The sequence below is a fragment of the Bradysia coprophila genome, unplaced genomic scaffold (assembly GCF_014529535.1).
Source record: "Bradysia coprophila strain Holo2 unplaced genomic scaffold, BU_Bcop_v1 contig_350, whole genome shotgun sequence".
NCBI lineage: Eukaryota > Metazoa > Arthropoda > Insecta > Diptera > Sciaridae > Bradysia > Bradysia coprophila.
The window spans coordinates 8,446,800-8,465,372 of record NW_023503608.1 but is presented as its reverse complement, the minus strand read 5'-3'; the positions used below and the strand labels follow the sequence as shown (position 1 = coordinate 8,465,372).

The 18,573-nt window shown below is 32.7% G+C and overlaps 1 protein-coding gene across 2 annotated transcripts in view; it reads left to right on the top strand.

The window, feature by feature from the left end:
• LOC119080676 (protein spire) overlaps positions 1 to 18,573 on the top strand; it is a 49,814-nt gene that overhangs the window by 14,121 nt on the left and 17,120 nt on the right. Inside the window, exons 2-9 of one of the 2 annotated variants that reach the window (XM_037189108.1) lie at positions 2,656 to 2,693; positions 7,041 to 7,158; positions 9,342 to 9,430; positions 13,687 to 13,881; positions 14,378 to 14,401; positions 14,715 to 14,845; positions 15,487 to 15,598; positions 15,773 to 15,899. In XM_037189108.1, the coding sequence (XP_037045003.1) occupies positions 2,656 to 2,693; positions 7,041 to 7,158; positions 9,342 to 9,430; positions 13,687 to 13,881; positions 14,378 to 14,401; positions 14,715 to 14,845; positions 15,487 to 15,598; positions 15,773 to 15,899 (834 nt within the window). The remainder of the gene's footprint in view (positions 1 to 2,655; positions 2,694 to 7,040; positions 7,159 to 9,341; positions 9,431 to 13,686; positions 13,882 to 14,377; positions 14,402 to 14,714; positions 14,846 to 15,486; positions 15,599 to 15,772; positions 15,900 to 18,573) is intronic. The other variant, XM_037189109.1, reaches the window with a different exon arrangement.

The window sequence follows — 18,573 nt, the reverse complement described above, 5'->3', positions numbered from 1 at the left end:
TCGATCAACACACATAATTTGACTACAAAGTAATATACCGTAATACGGCAGCAATATACGCTACAATTTAATTAATTTATTTGTAAAAAGGCCATCTACGTTAGCTGTTTTAATGAATAAACACAAATCTTCGTTGTTCTAATAAAAAAATCCAAATTACAAAAAACGATTCCAAAGAAAAATCTTTATTTCCATTCGATACGTTTTTGTTCATATTGAGTAAGCAGTGAGCAACTTGTTTTTAATGTTATGTCATTTAAAATGTTCAAGTTATGTGCCTTTGATATTATAAGGTGAACATCCATAATTAAATTGAAATGCCTCTGTTGGCGGTCGCATCTGCCCTATTGCGGCTACAATGTTGAGATGATTCGAAAAAAGCCTATTAAATTTGATCTTAATATAGGTAAATGCGATCGATGTATTATTATAATCAAGAATGTAAACAATTTCGTGTGTGTGGGATTACTAAGGTTTCATCAGAAATACATCACAAGTCAATACGTAACACCATTTTTTTTACCTGGATCACTTACCTAATATTCCACCAGAATCAGAACCTTTTCCTCACGCAACGAAATGCTCTAATATTAGAAATATAAAAAAACACACCTGCGGTACATAATGCCTTACTTATGGTCTTACCTTCCGCCAAATGACTATAACAGATTATTCGACGTTAATTTTTACTCACACGACTCATAAATATTGATTGACTTATGGTTATAATTTATGTTTTGTTTGCTTTTAATCTAAAAACAATTATAAACGAGTGCTGCGGGAACTGGTTTTCTCAATGGTAAAATATTCATTATAATGTTTCGCCTCGCATCAGTAAATTTCACTCGAGAAACCTTGACTTTTCAACCGTTCCTCCCTTCAAAAAATAATAAAAATAAAATAAAATTTAGACAGACTTTGCCGTCTCTGTGATTCTTAATGTTAGAAACCCTGATAATGCCTTGTATGATTTGGCTTAAAAAGCAGAACTGTTGTCGAATTCATGTTAATTGACCTGTTGTTCCACTAAAACTCTATATATATAGTATATATTATATACACCTAATTAAAATAAATTTATGTTTTATTTATGCAACTGAACACAATGTTTAGTGCCAGTGTTATACTCTCGAACATGTATTTATAATGAACAACAAAGATATTGTTCATTCAAAGATGACAACCCGTCTCCCAATGAAGAGATGAATATGAATAATAATTTTCTGCCGTTCATTTAAATATTCTTGCGTGCTATTACTCCAAATAAGTATGTATACAGCATGTCTTCGTAGTCGTATACATTAAGAGGTGATTAGAGAATAGAATTATTGTTTGCTGGCTGAAAAAATTAATTAAAATGTATATAGATCAATGAGGCGAAACTTATATATCTTTCTTCGTTTCTAACGTGTCTTCTTTTTTTGTTTTGGATCAGAAGGTATACTGTTCACACAGGAAGTCATCAACTTCATAAAACTTCATGAATTATATATATTTTAGATGGATCATTTTTGTTCTGATGATTTTTCTGTTACATCTCTACTTTATTCGTTATTTTCATTCTCATCACATTCATTTGTATAGATTTTCTAATACAATTTCTTATGTGACTTGCAAAATATTCACAGATGAGAATTGATTAGATGGTATCGAACGATTTGAAAATATGTAAAAAAAAAGTAAACCGGCAACGCAGACGCCCGCACGAAATACATGGTGTATATTTGTGATGATGCATACAGTTTTTTGAAGTATACTTAAATGTCAATTAATTGAGGGATTCTTTTGAAGCTTATTTGGTATGGACTTGGAGGCCTTGATCTTCACACTTCAGAACAGACGTTTTACAAAAAAATTCTACCACAGCGTTTAGATAGCTGAGCTACGGGAGCAACATGAGTTATATTGGTTTCAACTACATTGAGATATGGGTAATTGAAATAATGGAAAAATAGTATACATCGGTGAAATTGTAGATGATCTTGCGCCACCAAGCAACTGAAAAATGAAAACCATGTCTGTCCTTGTTACCACGTCTCTCAGTTGTCTAATATTACCAAGGATGTACAGTACTTCACATTTTTTACGATTTGCGCATTAAACAAACCCAATAGACCGAATAGCCGGTTGGACTTCGTACGAGACCAAAAATATTGGGCTGTCTTTATTGTAGACTAATGTCTATGTCAAAACAAGGCACGCATTTTGTAGATCATCAAAATTAATAGACTGTAAGTTTGTGGAATGGCCCGAAAGTTCAAGAATGTATACATTATGTACAGTACATAGTGGGAACATAATGCTAATGTTCTAGTTCTCAAGTCACAAATTGTGTGAATGCATAAACTTTAATTGCCTTCCAGATTGTTTTCGATGTTGTTTGCAATATTTTGCCATGTTTCTTTCATAAGAAATTGAAGAAATTGACTAATATTTTGTTGGGTTCAAGGATTTCAAGGATCTACTCTATTGAATTAAAGAGCTACTATTAACAATAACTATTCTTGCCGACTTTAATTGAAACATTATAAGTAGAGGAAGAGACTGAAAACAAAGCAGAATACATCTAAGTCAATCAATTTTTAAGTGGATCTCGTCTTCCTTTTATAGCATGTCTATGAAGCATAACTAATAGCATTCTCTTACCTATTTCAGATCCTGGAGATACACTGTCGACAACCTCACAAAAACAAGTAAGTGAAGTTCATAACTTAAATATGGTTCGTTAAATGACAGGTGTAGTTTAGTTTAAAATTCGTCATCGGGCTCGGTTCAAATAAGAAGAAACAGCCGGAAATCATAGCTAAATTTTGTAGTTATCATTTTATAAGAGGTTTTCAGCACGAGCCGGAGGCGAGCTATGGAATCGAAATAGAGGCATCTAAAGTTTGCAAATTTGGCATATTATGATACTGAAAGGTATAAATGTTCTTTGTCTCACCACAGAAGACTAATAGTTTCAAGAATGTTAGAAATTGTAAAACCATTTTGCCTCAGACAGATTCGTTGTCGTCGTTTCAATAGCAGTTTCTTCACATTTTGTAATAGGAATTAGTTTGACGTTCTAATGTATCTAAAGGTCATCGTTTAACTTTCATAGACAACTGATGAGTGATACGCTCGGTATAGTGGTATGTTATAAAGTAAATTGAACCTAATGTTAAAACAAATGAAGCAAAAGATTTTGTGTAGACTGCGATATTTTAAACAAAATCAGAAACAAATTTATGAAATTATTGCAATGCGTTCGTCATTTGTGAAAGGTTGAATTTCTCCTAAGTGGATTGTATGTCTGCTTCTCTCCCACTTTATCAAAGAATACAAGTTTCTAGATCATCATCGAAATTTAGACAGAATATTTTTTTTTTACTTCAGTGAATAAACATTCGCTGAGAAGTGCATCCATTCTGAAAATGTTAAATAAAAATATGTAAAACTTGAGAAAATTTTTTACAATTCTAAAGAAGACCGACCTACAGATATAGTCGTTAGAATAAGTATAATGTGCAGTATCATTGTTATGATATCGAATTTTCAAGTGTTGTTCCACCATTGTGCATACGCCATGCTATATGTAATTTTACCTCAGATACCGCTTGAACATATCCTCCAGCCAAATTAATGTTTATGCATCTTCACAGAGTCATCTGCGTTTTACTATTGTATATAAACAACGGAACATTCAGGTTTCGGCATAAACCCGCGATATATGGTACTTGTAACTACAGCACGGTGCACTTCTATATTGCACATATATTATTGTACATGAAGACACGTTTCAGGTATTTTCTCCGACGTAAAATAATTGTTTTTTTTTTCTTCTCTGTTTTCAATTTGAAATTCTAATACCGATTATATACGCCTTGTTGCAATCATTTCATTCACTTTTTAGTTTGAGCAGTGTGATCAGGTTCTTACTTTCTTTATTCAGTTAGATCTTTATAAGCCTTTATTTATGGTCAGGTAATTGTTTCAGTAAAATGTTCAGGTAATTTAATGTTATTCTTAGATGCCTCGTTTTTTATAATGACGAAACATCAAGCGATTTGCTCTTTAGAACTGCTGTACACAGACCCTTAAAATAAGTAAAAAAAAACTTTGTACGTGCACATACTTTCAAAACAAACATATGCATCATCTTAATAGTCAGCGGTACTGTTCGCTTCTTTGATCCCCTGCTCTCTAACCTACATTGTTCAAACCTTTTCTCACTTTATTGACTTTGAACTTTCCTACAAGTTAATCTAAGAGTAGCCCGATCATCAAGTCTTAATCTAAAGCTTTCGTCAGAACACGCGGCATATGCAATCTTTTACTGTCGTGAGCTTATTATAGCAAAGCGAATATGTTAAAAAGAAATGAAGTAAAAGATTCACATATATCTGTTGAAACTTGTTAGATCAAAATTAGTACCTGTAACAGACCTAATAAATACACTGATGCTATATCATTTCATCACTGTTTTTATCAGGTCTGTTCCAGATACTAATTTTGATCTAACAAGTTTCAACCGTCTCTGAAGTTAGAGTTGCCGAGTTGCCGTCTCTGAAGGTAGAAGTTAAGTTGGCTGGATTATTACAATTTGTAGAATTATTATGTGAATAACGAAAGTGTATCATTTTGACTTAAAAAAAAAACCTGATTAACCCAACGTATACCGACATGGACCATGTAGTATAAATGATAGACTTTGCTATGACAGGCCCTGCAAAAACCGTGATTTTACCATCCTTGTGACTCATTAAAAGATGAGACATATTAGCAGACTTAGCTTTAAACGATGACAATTCACTTGAGAGTTCAGTATTAAGTTTCTCCGTTACACAAATAAATTTAATTTGACTGCTCAACCACTAAGCTACAACGACACCGATTTTTTACTTACCATTTCAAATGCTTTACCTATACCACCATAAATTTCACATGAAAAATATTCCGAAACCGATAAGATCATAAAGTGCTTTCTAGATTCTTCATGTGCAAGCAACCATATCAATGAAAGGTACAAAGACCTTTTAGACACATCCATATATATATACACTGTAGTCGTAAAATCGTATTATTTCAGCATTTGTTTATCCCATTACTATATACCATTTTGCCGTATACCATTCAATGTTCCGCACTGTGTTCTCCAGCTAACAATAATCAAGAACAAAAGATTATTATGTTATGACCGCATAAAATGTATAAATAAAACTGAAATAATCGATGAGTTTACAACAGATAGTCAGAGAATAGAGCGGATTTAACAGAAAAAAAAACAGATATTGTTAAAAGGGTTGCTTAAGGCTATTCAATCCTTCTCAGGAGCAGTTGGCTGGTAGATTTTTGTATGCGTCAAATTTCGCTATTTACGCAAAAACTTCGCACGAATCGATGTCGATGTAAGGCGTTGCTAAGAAAAACTCGTTTCCGACTATCATCAGTTAGTTTGTTTCCAAAGTGCTAAAACTATACTTACCAACTTTAATGCATGGGAGCAATGAGCATTGTAATTGTTGATCGGCAGTGCCGGCTTTCCAAAAACATTGACCTCGCTCTGTTCGTGTTCGAATCTGAAAAACTTTATGGGGTTTATGTTTTGGTTGGTTTTCAAAAACATTGATTGTGGTCAGGCCCGCAAACTCTGGTAAAAGTAAGAAATATGCAAATTATCATGCAGAGCGCTCTAACATTGTACTTTACGAAGGCACAAGAACGTGCTCTATCATAAACAAAGATCAAAGGTAATCCGGTCACGGATTTCATCGCATAGTCACTATACAACGAATTCGATTTTCTATTTTATGAAAAACGCATATTTTCTTTAAATATAAGGTATAACCGAGTGTATTATATTATACGATCAATCTATCATTTCTATCACACTTTAAAAATCGAAACAGTTTTTCAAAAGGCAGCCGTAGATACGTTTCATGAGAATGTTTCTTTTATATTGTTAGAGTTGAAGGGAAATTATAGCGAATAATGACCTATAATTTCTTAATTTCTAATTAAATTATTTTAAATTTGATTAGTAAATCGTGATATTATTGAACACACAGCCCATACGATATAGATTCAACACCCAGGCCATATGATGTCCAATTTAATCACAGCATGAATTTATTGATGGCTTTATCTATCGATAAAATTGCTTTTAATCCATGCGGTTATTTCGAGTCGATAGATAATTATGTATTTTTACCGCGGCTATTCACTTTTTTTCGCAAGTTTAAACGTTTAAGAAAGACACATTGTAGAAAGAAAAAAAAAACGTTTTAAGTCCAATCGTTCCATAAACGAACGTGCAACTATGTAGCTACATTAGTAACAGATAATGTAAATTTTGGTCTATTAAAAGTAGAAAGAAAAAACAAATTCAGCGAATTACTTTTACCAAGTTCTCGAAGTCTCTGAGATTTGCGTTAGTTTATTAACCGAGAACCCCAGGGCAAAAAAGATGATTTTTTTGTATTTTCTCGTGATAAAAACGATATTATTACTCAGATCGGTGAGTTATCAAAGCCAGGTTTTTGAGAACGGTGTCACGAAGTCGGAATCTATTTGTTCGCAGGCATTGTAATTTTAATAACAAATTAGTTTTTTCAATAGAGTAAAAACAAAAGTTTAAGGGGATAGTACAAATTTCGAGAACATTTGGGTGTTTGGTGCTCAGTGAAGTCATTTAGGTCGGACACAGGTGAACCTATGATAAGGAACTTAGGTTTTATTACAAAGACTTCAGCGAGAATAGATGTGTATATGTCTACCGAACAAAGATTTCATGCTTTCCTTAAAATTGACACCATTCACTAGACGCGGGCACCAAGTGAAGGCACGAATCAAAGAGTACAATTAATTACCCAACCTATATTTCTATCCAGTATATCCTTTCTACAAACTAACAGCCACCAAATACTCGAATGCTTCTAAGAAAACGTTCGACCAGAAAATATAATTAGTTAGCCAGCGTATTATATTCGTCATTTCATAACCCAAAAATTACTGATCGTAAGCTCTCATTATGAGTCTAATTTTGTTTTTATTTTTTGCAGATTCTCTTCCAAATCGGCCTTGTCGTTTACGAAGCTTGGGACTATAACCTGTCCGAAAACAATACCGTCTCAATGTCCTGTGATTTGGAGCAGCTGATAAGCAAAATGACATTAGAAGGTAATTAAAATGACAAGTGAAAACAAGCTCCATTGCGTCGCTTAACAGCAACATGTTGACAAAACAGTTTATTCGAACAAAAATCAGAAAACTTTCAAATAAAACAGAATGCTAAACAATTTAGAGCGTCGACTTCCTACACAGCAAAAAAAATCCATACGAATTTCTTCATTAGTTTCCACAAAATGCACACACTGAAAGTCAAAACAATCAATTATTTACGAAGGTAATTTAAAGTGCACCGTCCCATTCTCATTAGATGCATTTCATTTCTCTTTTACGGAAAAAATTTAATGGAAAAAAGTTTACCCACCATTCTACAATAGCATCACTTCACTTCGACAAAATAAAAACTTTTTTTTTTCTGCATTAACATTCTTTATATATAGAGTCTATATCTGGCTTTAACATTCAACACAATCAACATAAAATATAATTCATGGGAATTAAAGATAAAATTGTTAATTTGAGGTAAATTCATTGAGGCTGTGTGTTCTTGGCTTTGGTCTGTGTGATTAAAACTTGCTATTTTATACATAAACACTTGCTGTTTTATACAAGGAGTCATGTACATTGTGCACTTTAGCGATAATGGTGTGTATATGAATGGAGTTTTTCTTACGCTCGTTTCCCATAGCAAAGATTTTTATCAATTATTTTCAGAGAACGAGTATCATCAATTTCAAAATAAAAGTACGCGTTACATTTCATAGACAGTATACAAAGTATGACGCATAAGACCTACACTTTTGTATTTGAAATTGATCGGGCAATACAGTTGATTAGATTATATTTATTGTAAACATTTATTGACGAAATTTAGAGATAAAATCTCTTGTTCTTCATCACATGCTATGCTTTTTGATCTCGTCAATTTTCAAATTAATGTAGGGTGACACAAAACGAATGCAATTTTGGGTTCATATCATTTTGTACACAAAAAGTCAGTTTTGTACACAAAACTTACATTTTGTACACACATAAAACGCATTTTGTACACAAAAAAAATGATTTTGTACACAAAAAAAATGATTTTGTACACAAAATGTTCATTTTGTACACAAATAAAAAGATTTTGTACACAAACATAACTGATTTTGTACACGGAAACCATAACATTGTACACACAAAATATTATTCATACACAAAATTGTTTATCTTTTTAAGCTTCGTGCAATTTTTTGAATTAACTTTGCGCGATCTCAGCTCATAAGTTATCAAGTGTGACAAAAAAAAGAAGCTTTATCTCAATGAACCGATTAATATGTCAAAAGTTTGTTATCATTTACTGCATTTACTCCTCTCACCTCTGACATTGCTGTAGGATGTTGTATTTTCTTTGTGCGGGGGCTCCGCCCCCAAACCCCCGCGCCTGCGGCGGGCTTTTCTTTACGCCCTGCAGGCTGCCGTACGTTCATGGGGCTCTGCCCCAAACCCCGCTAGGGGCTCCGCCCCTTAGACCCCGCAAGGGGGGCTGTACCCCCCTTGACCCCCCACTGCGGGGGCTGCCGCCCCTCGACCCCGCTTTTTTTTTTTTTTTAATATTCCACGGCCTGCGGCGCTGCTACATAAATAAATAATTTTTACCAATTACTTTATCATCTCAAACAGCTCATTATTAAAACACGCTAACGTCGCTGAATCAATATATTCTTATATCTCTCAAAATCATCAAATTTATGTACAAAATGATATTTCTATGTGTACAAAATTATACTTCTTTGTGTACAACACGAACTTACTGTGTACAAAATGAACTTTTTGTGTCCAAATTGATCATTTTTGTGTACAAAATAAGCATTTTGGTGTACAAAATAATCATTTTTGTGTACAAAATCATGGTTTAATAATAAACAATAAACTTTTTGTGTACAAAATGTAAGTTTTGTGTACAAAACTGACTTTTTGTGTACAAAAAGAAATAAACCGCAATTTTGGCAGAAAATTTTCTCCTTTAATTAGCCAACAATGAAGTAATGATGTATGTGCCTTACTTAGCTCTTCCAATACTGGCACCATCAATTTTTTGAACAAAAGAACAGTAACTGAATTCTTGGAATTTTTGTGTTATATTTGACTAAAAGATTGACTCTCTGTAGGCCTTTTTTGTGTACAAATTCTAAACGTTTGCTCACCGATTTCTACTAATCACTGAACTTAATTTCAAACCATCTTCTTTTCAGATGTGGACGATGAAGGCATAGAAAGGGATTCTGATGATGTAGAAGACTATAAGAGTAGACATACCAAAGACCTGGATCATATATTAGATGTAAGTATGCCAATTTCCCTTGCACGTTTCAATATTTTTTAAACTTTAATAAACGGTGCGAGTATTTTATGACGATTGAATCATTCAATCTGTTATTTCTATCGTTTCAAACTTCGTTTTCAAGTTCAAATTTTAACCTTCGAATATTAAATCCAAACCTAACCAATGAAGTAGTAGATTCTATAGCAAATACTAAGCGATGCTTCAAACAAAGGAATTCAAAGATTTAATGATCGCTGTCCGATTGCCGTTTCTAAAAGGTTTTGAATCAAAAGCCAAATTGCAGCAATTAATTAAAAATCGTTAAAACAAACTTGATGAGGTAATATCAATGAAAGCGAATTAAATTTTGTTTTCATGAAGATTATGTATCTCTGAATAAATATGGATTACTTTCTCTGAAAAGTAATGTGTAATGCCTGCTAATAGTTGAGCGAGCATCCATCCATCCGTCTGCGTAAAAAAAAAACTTAACAAAAAATCTAACTCATTTTCAAGTTATGGTTATAAGTTCACGATTAATTTATGAATATGAATAATACCCACAAAGAATTTTAAAATATTTTTTTTGAAATCATTTTATAATCTCACCAAGCTCTTAATATTCATTAAAGTTTTTTTTTTAAACATTGCACTGTACGCATTTAAACTAGCTAGAAGTTCCCCATATGTGATGGCCAGATAATTCATCGAAAATGTATATTTTTTTACACGAATTAAATTCAAATAATTTACAAACAATTACGTCGTGAAATTTCTTATTTTCCGAACCTTTTTTTTCATGATCTTTGTTAAACTCTATAATGAGAGAAAATTAATGAAATTTATGAATAATCAGACGCGATTACCAGGTTAATATATGAATGAATGTAATTGTTTGACTAATAAAACGAGCTAATTGTATTCTGTTATCATAAATTTAATATGAAAATTATGAGATTCTGGCACATCATAATGCGTTTCTAATAACCTGATAGTAGTTTTTGTACAAAGTTGCAACATGTTGAACTTTTCAGCTTTATATGTATAGGCTTGCCAAAATAGTGGACACTAAGTTTTGTCAGTGTCAAGCGAAACATTACAATGTATGATCGTTCCGGCCCTGTACACACGTATCAGGAGGAAACAAACATTTTGAATATTATTTTTCAATCAACATAATTCGTGTTGAGATCGAGTGATGCTTAGTGTTGAGAAATTGCTTTTTTGCTTCATTCGAAATAATCAAGCTTTTTTACTGACAAAGATTTGTGTGAAGAAAAACTCTTAAAGTTTTAAATAACGTTTTGTTTTTTATTATTCTGCCTGGATGTTTTTAAAAGTTTAAAAAATGTTATACGCCAAACCAAAATCTATTACTTCTTTTGGTTAGGTTATCGCCAATGATTAATATAAAATCTTTCACTTCATTCGTTTAAACATGCATCATAGTATATACATGACCTTACTAAGCAACACTTATGATGTCAATAACAAATGCTTTCAGAATATTCTTCCAAATTGGAAGCATGAAACATAGTGTTATGTAACTGAAGTGATTTTATTAAATAACGAGGGTGGTCTTATACCTGGCAGTATTAAGCCGCTGGAAATCTAATTAGCAAAGTTTATAGTCTGAAGCAAATATTAAGGCTTGGCCGTTAAATTAAAGTCAGAAACGTTTCCTCAATGTGACCTTGAAATTTGAAACATTTTTCTTGTCAAAACATCAACTTCGACTATAGTCTTTGCGTTACACAATTGAACAAGCAATAAACGACACAACAGGAATCAATTTTACGAATTTTATTAATGGGTTCATTGTTTACAAGAAGAAGAGAAAAAAAAACGTCCTTCACCGGTTAGAACAAATCAATATTTTTTGTAGATGTACTGTACATTGTAATAAATAACATTGCTGATCATACCGGTGTGGTATTTACGCAACAAGTTCCATTTAAGGGTGTGTTATGGCATAGGATATGTTTTCACTGTCAACTTAGGTTGAAAGGAATTAAGTTTTGTTAGTCATGCTAATTCAGTCTAGGTATCTTAAGTCAGCAATTATCTGTGAAGATATATGGAGAACCTATATTATTGATATAAATAAAATTGATGTACCTATGTTATGAATAAATAAATGGTAAATCAACTAATCTATGCATTGCACTCCAAGTCTCACCTCACACACAAATTCAATGAGACAATCTTTAATCAAAAGAAACCGAAATAAGAACCGGTGATTTATTAAAATTCATTGTTATTTGATATAACATAAGTTCCGCATAACACAAATGCTATAATTTGTATTGTTTTTTATATGTCTCACTCAATTATCCAACCATCTCGGTCGCATGATTGAAGTGTGATCACACTGTGTCTTTGGCTTGTGCTACTTGTACCATTTTTTTTTCTTTTCTAAAAACAATTTTTGTTGTAGCGGCGACCTTGCCGTTTCTCTTGGAATTGTGAATGGTAACACAACTGCTATGTTTATTTTGTTATGTTTTTTAAAGAGTTGGTACAGTTCCGACATGAAGGTGTAAAAAAATTGAGTTTGTTGCATAATTCAAAAATTATATAATTTTCAGGGTGCAAAAAGGTTGCAGCTTGTGAGTGACGTCTAGCGTTTTATATTAACAAAGAAATTTTTCCAGCTGACTGTATCCAGTATACAAGAAGATTATCAGATTTTTGGATCTACCTTTTTTTCGTTGAGGTTCTGGTACCTTTATGTATGTCTTCGGGCTTCTATGCTACATGTAATGGATTATCTTTCGTCATCTAGTTATTCGATGCCCGAATACGTGTTAAGTTCACCCAACAATATATTAAGATCTCCTTCACGACACGCCAGTGCAAGATTTCGTCATGAAATTGCATAATTTTACGTTTAAGCAATATTAAACTTCGATAATGAACGAATTTACTAAACTAATGATCTAAATAGTCAAAATTTAAATTTTAAATTCGAGCAGAAATTAATTTCAAGTTTTACGTTAATAACATTTTTAAGTCTGTTTGCAAATATGTGTTCAGGCAATGTTTTGGTAAAATAAATAAAATGAATAAACTAAACAAACTCACTCACTGTGCTGAAACATTCGACCCACTCGACTATATGTTATAGAACATGAACAGGACATAGAAAATCTAAATTGCTGATCTGAAATGCCGATATGATTTTGCACTTTGCATTGAATCGAGAAATATCTCAATTTTCTCTCGATTTATGTTGGGAAAAATAAACTTAGAGAAAACTATGCAACGAGGTGCATTATATTTAAATGAAATCGAAGATGTAGATAAGGTTCAGTTTTTTTGTTCGGTTAAACGGGCTACTTATCAACAGTAGTGCATAGAACCAGTGCCGGTTTGAAATGCATATGGTATGTGCTCCGGGCACATTTTGTCTCTGAATTTCATGTACATGAAACGTATGAGTCTTAACGAAAAAATTTAAAAATTTCGTGCTACAGCATTTTAATGTCAATAATGAATTATGGTAATCCATCCAATGGTCTTTTAATTTTAGAAACTGTGTGAATCTTCTTTGAGTTGAAGTTGAAATACTATAAAATATAATTAACTGTATTGGTCAGTTCTAGGCGTAGTCACTTTAATAATCGAAAAGCCTCAAAAGATCTTTAAAGCTACTTTAAGGCCTTAAAAGAGATTTAAAGCAACCAAAAGAGTTTTAAAGCCCCAAAAGAGCTTTAAAGCCCCAAAAGAGCTTTAAAGCCTCAAACGAGCTTTAAAGCCTCAAAAATGCCTTAAAGTTTCAAGAGAGCTTTGAAGCCTCAAAGAAGCTTTAAAGCCATAAAAAAGATTTTTTGCTAAAGCTCTTACATTTTATCCAGATTTTCAAAATTATCTCGTCTGCGTTAAACCTTATAACACTTGAATCATAATTTTGTTGTACTACTCCTTCCTACAGTGCTCTATGAATGTTGTCTTCAACATATTCTTACAAAATACAATAATAAATTGTGACAATTTCTGTTAGAGCAGGGCATCATACTCTTGGGACGGCCCTGGACATTTATATATAGGTGTACTCTCGCTTGCATGGATTGATGATTTCAAAAGTAAGACTAACTAGCCGCATGAAAACAAGAAATTGTTTTTAAAAGCAATCCAACAGAAATTCTTATTGAATATTAAATGAAACCAATAAATATCTCTGTGTTATCCAAAAAATAGTTCATGCCAATTATTCAAATTGATAAAATCAATTCCACGTTAAAAGTGCTTGTCGTAATAAATTTTATTTTCAGTTTTGCACTCCTAGAGTACAGCCGACCAATCCGAATGAACACTACAAAGCTGTCTGCAGAGCATTAGCTACCGAGACCTGTGAATTGAGAGCATTTCTACAAACAGTTTATCACGGCGAAACCGATCATCTGCGACTGAATGCTGATGTTGAAACATCCAAATTTGAACTACAGAAATTGGAATTTGCTGATTGGGTAAGTTTTTCTGTCACTTTCAATTGTGTCGACCTTTCCGTTTGTCATAGGATTTGGGGGAGTTTGTAATATCCAGGCGTTTAGAGAATCAATAACTGAATTCGTTATAATGAAATTTTTTTCATTCTAAACGCCTGAAATTTTAGGTTGAACGGATTATTAAAAATCTGAACCTAAGAAGAAGAGAAATGTCTCAGTGTCAGGCACTGGACAGCTTCCAGTGGAAGCACGAGAAAGGCAATTCATGTCTAGCGTACAGAAAAACCGTTCCGATTCTTGTTATAACTGATATTTATTATGACCGGTAGCGTACCAATTTCATATGAAAAATGATGGAAAATAACCTCCATACGAACAACTCAAAAAAATTGATGTTCAACCATAAAAACGCATAAAAATTACAACAGAAACCTGTCGGTCTATAATCTTCTTAAATGCATTTGTTTTTCGTTTCCTATTTCCTCTCTAATAACATTTATGTTGTGTAATTTTATAGCCTGACAATAGGATAGTGATACAAGTACGTGTACACATAAATTAATAATTATTCTTAATAAATGCTCTTGCGATGTGTTTTTCTTTTTATCGTTTCGCATTTTCTAGCAAAATATTGTGTTGTACTCCATTGTAATGTGGAGTCATATAAATTATGGTTTATTATCCAATTAGTCACCGGTTCACTTATTATTATTTTCCCAATCGCCCTTCGCATATCATTAAGGTTAACTAAATTAATTACTTTTTTTGCGTAAATTTTTACTTTTGCTTCGCGAATGAATTCAAACAAAATTCTATCGAATCTGTGATTCACGTCGAGCATATTGTATTTTCAGGCTCGATTTTGGATGCAAGTTGTTGACGAGTTGAGGAGAGGCGTAAGACTAAAAAAGCATGATTTGACTCGACCATCGATTGAATTTCAGATGACTCCATATGAGGCTCTAATGCAGGATATCCGAAACAGGTATGTGAAAAGCTCTCTCTTTTATTTCGTTTGTTTAGCGATTTATTTTGCTATTGAAGACCGTGTTAACCAGAGGTTGTCACTTGTTTTTGTCGTTACTGTCGATTAGATATTTCTGAAAGGTAAATAAAATGGATTTACAAAACGTCATTATTTAAAGGAGTGTCACGACGCCAATTCATTTTCAAAATAGAATTTAAAGTATCCACTTCTACAATCTACATAGACTACATGAACAGTCATCAGAGCTTCCTTTATCAAAACCTTTCACGAAGTTCCGTTGAACGAAAATTCCTAAGGTTCATGTTGCTTTTCGTTAAGAAATGATGTAGCTGAGCATTCAAAATACATTTTATTTAAACATTTTATAATTAGTAAGCGTACCGTACTATAATCATTAAATCAACTTCTTTTGTTTGAAGAATCGTATTGAGTTTAATGCCAGATCTCTTATTTCACTTGTTATAACATACATCTTGCTACATAAGGGAACACTAGTCAGACCTATAGCTGTCGTTGTTGTAGATAACAGATGACTAAACGGTTGAGACAGTCCGTTAAAATACATACAATTACAATAGCCATTGCTACGTACAAAACCCACTAAAATGAATTGTGTTCTTTCTTACTTTCATCTACAGAAAATACAATCTTCGTAAGGTCATGGTTAATGGTGATGTACCGCCGAAAGTAAAGAAAGATGCACATGCGCTCATTTTAGAATTTATTAGGTCACGACCGCCGTTGAAAAAGGTATGTACAACCAATTGATGTCGTTTATTTATATAGTCGTTTCTTTGCTGAGAGATATGGTAAAAAAGATATTGATGCAGCGGAGAACGTGTTAGTGTGTATTGTTTGACCGAAAGTCTGAAACATAGACGTTACAATGTAACCAATAACCATTTGAAATTTCGTTTCACCAAGGCATCAGATCGAACATTACCACCTGCACGATGGAATCCGACGCCACGGGAAAATTTATTGGAATCGATTCGAGATTATCGGAAGAACAAAAAACTGAAACAAATCAGCCCAAGAGTACAAGCCAAATGTAAGTTGTTCTTTACTCTTTTTTTAGATTCGTAAAAAAAATCTACGAAAAATTTAGACAAGCAAACACAATGAATGATCGAAAATCCGATAAAAAAAAGCGGGAGAAGTGCCGGAGGATTTTTGATTGTCCATATTTTTCGTCAGGATTTTTTTTCTTCCTTTTTATGTATGCTGGTGGTGTTCGTACGAAAGTTGTGGTGAAATTTGTTCACCCTTTACCCTTCACCCTTTACATAGTCACTCATCAATAATCACCAGCTTTCGCCACCTATAGTGTAAACTCCAGCAATTATCTAAAATTGAATTTTCTTTACCAATTCTAACATCTACATGATGACGGTAGCAATTGTACGTTTTGCTTTGTGTTGATAGTCGTAAAATGTTCATAAAAATTGAAAAGAAAACAATGTACGAAATGATAAGAAGATAAGTCGTGAGAGGTATGTGCTTGTTCCTTATATTATTTGTAATGAGATGTTAAGCGAGCAGGTACTTCTGTTTAAATAAAAATCCAAAATTGATGTGATCGGCAGAATAAAAAGTGTGGAAGGATCTTTGTTAGTCCAAGATCTTAAATCTTAAAACATTGTCTGAACACAGAATTTGTTAGCATGGACAGAATAAATTTAGCGTAACGTCAACTCAAAACTCAAACACAGTGATTCCAATTTCTCAATCGAACATTACTTTGTTCATTCGCTAACCATTTTGGGCGTCACTCCTCAAATGCGATTCGATAAAATATTCGCCCAACATTTTGCAATAAGTGTTACGTTAAACATCCGAATAGAATGAAAATGTGCTCGTGTCATCATAGGATTTTCTTTCATTAATTTTTTAATTAAAATTTGTATTCTGCTCAGCACTGATAATTGTCTTTCTGAGAGAATCATAACTTTTGCCAAAATATTTCACGGCGCCACCAAATATAAAATGATTATTTTTCAGACAAAATTGAAAAGAATATCGCAAACATTGGTTCACATAATAGAAATAGGAAGAATTCGAAAATTTTACTTCAGGATGAACGAAGGAACAACTTGTGAGAATTAAGAAAATTGAAAGATTCAGGATGGCACCGTTTGATTAAAAAATGAAATGGAAGTGTGATTGTGGGTCTCGAAGTAAAATGTAGATTGAATACAAATTGTTTCTGTGAGTCAGATGATTTATATTGGTTTTCAACGTGTCTTACGTAAATATTTTTTCCTTTGAATTTCTTACTATCTCCGACTGGTCGTTTTCCGCCCGATGACACGATCAATTAAATCCCGAAATTTATTAGTGCATTTGTGATTGACCCCCTTTCTGTCTTCATTGTCGGAAGTAGATGACTCTTCATTTTCTAAAGTGGGCACGATTTTATTTTCCTTATACCCTGACTTGATAACTGGCGCATTTCCTTTAACTGTATGTTGCATGCGATTTCCAAACTTCCGTATTGGATATTTAGGACAGTACATTTAAAGACAAGAGACAAGCTTAAAAGCACTATTCCGCAGTTTCTTGAGGGTATTAATTTCTGAGTTGCTGCTACACAAAAAAAAATCCTCACAAAGAAAACAATTTTTCGCTGCACTGATACATTGTTATGGTCTTGTTGTACGTATTCGAAAATTCCGAAATCAGTTCGTTGTTTTCTGTTTTAATCGATCTATAGTGTGAATGCTACATCCGTCTGGCTGAAAATACCATTTAAATGAAATTGAAATATAATTTCATGGTTACAAACGAATCTGTATCATGTTATCGACATATATAGAGAAATAAGATCTCTGCGCCGCACATAAAAATACATTTCGATATTATGTTCACACTCTACTGTTGGTGATTTTGTAAATATACTTGCCGAGTCAATAAATAAAATCGAATTAAACATTTATTTTATTAAATAATTGTAAGCATGCAATTTATGTTACCTGGACACCACGGGTTAGCTTTGTGTTTCGTCTGAGTATTTCAGCATTTGAATGTCATTTTCAACTGTGTGTTGTATAGTGTACACTCACATTACACACGGGAAAATAACGGAAAGACAAGCTGCGCATAAATTTTAATTAAAAATAAATTGTAATTTGAAAGTCAGCGCTATCACTAAAACATTAATTTTATTGTCAATTGACATGGTACTTTTGCTCAAAATGTTTTATCGTTCAGTATATCTTCGCATATCATGGGTTATCTTTTCTTACGGTTACACATTTTATTCCAAAACAGCAATCGACTTAATTTATTCAAAACTTTCATTTATCATAATGTGGAAGTTATCTTGATTTCTTGATTAATTGCCCGAAAAGAAATTGTGTTCTTTTCATTATATTATTTGTTCATTCATTACATTCATTCACTTTTACATGATTTCAGATTTAAATAATAAAAAAACCGTCGATAAGTTCAATTCAATCCTTTTCCAATTGATTCAACAATAAATGGTCTGTGTAAACGTGTTAATGCAAAAACAATTACAGACATTTCGAGAAAAGAAAATAAAAAAAAAAATATCCGAATTCGTCGACTGAAGGTATACAAAATGATGTGCATTTTGGACTTTAGTTTATTAAAATGTTTTTTTTTTCACATTTTTGTGAGGCTTCAAGAAGATTTCACTTTAGAAAAAAATTTGCGATTAGATTTTATTCGGTAAGATTTCATGTAATCCTTTGAAATAATTT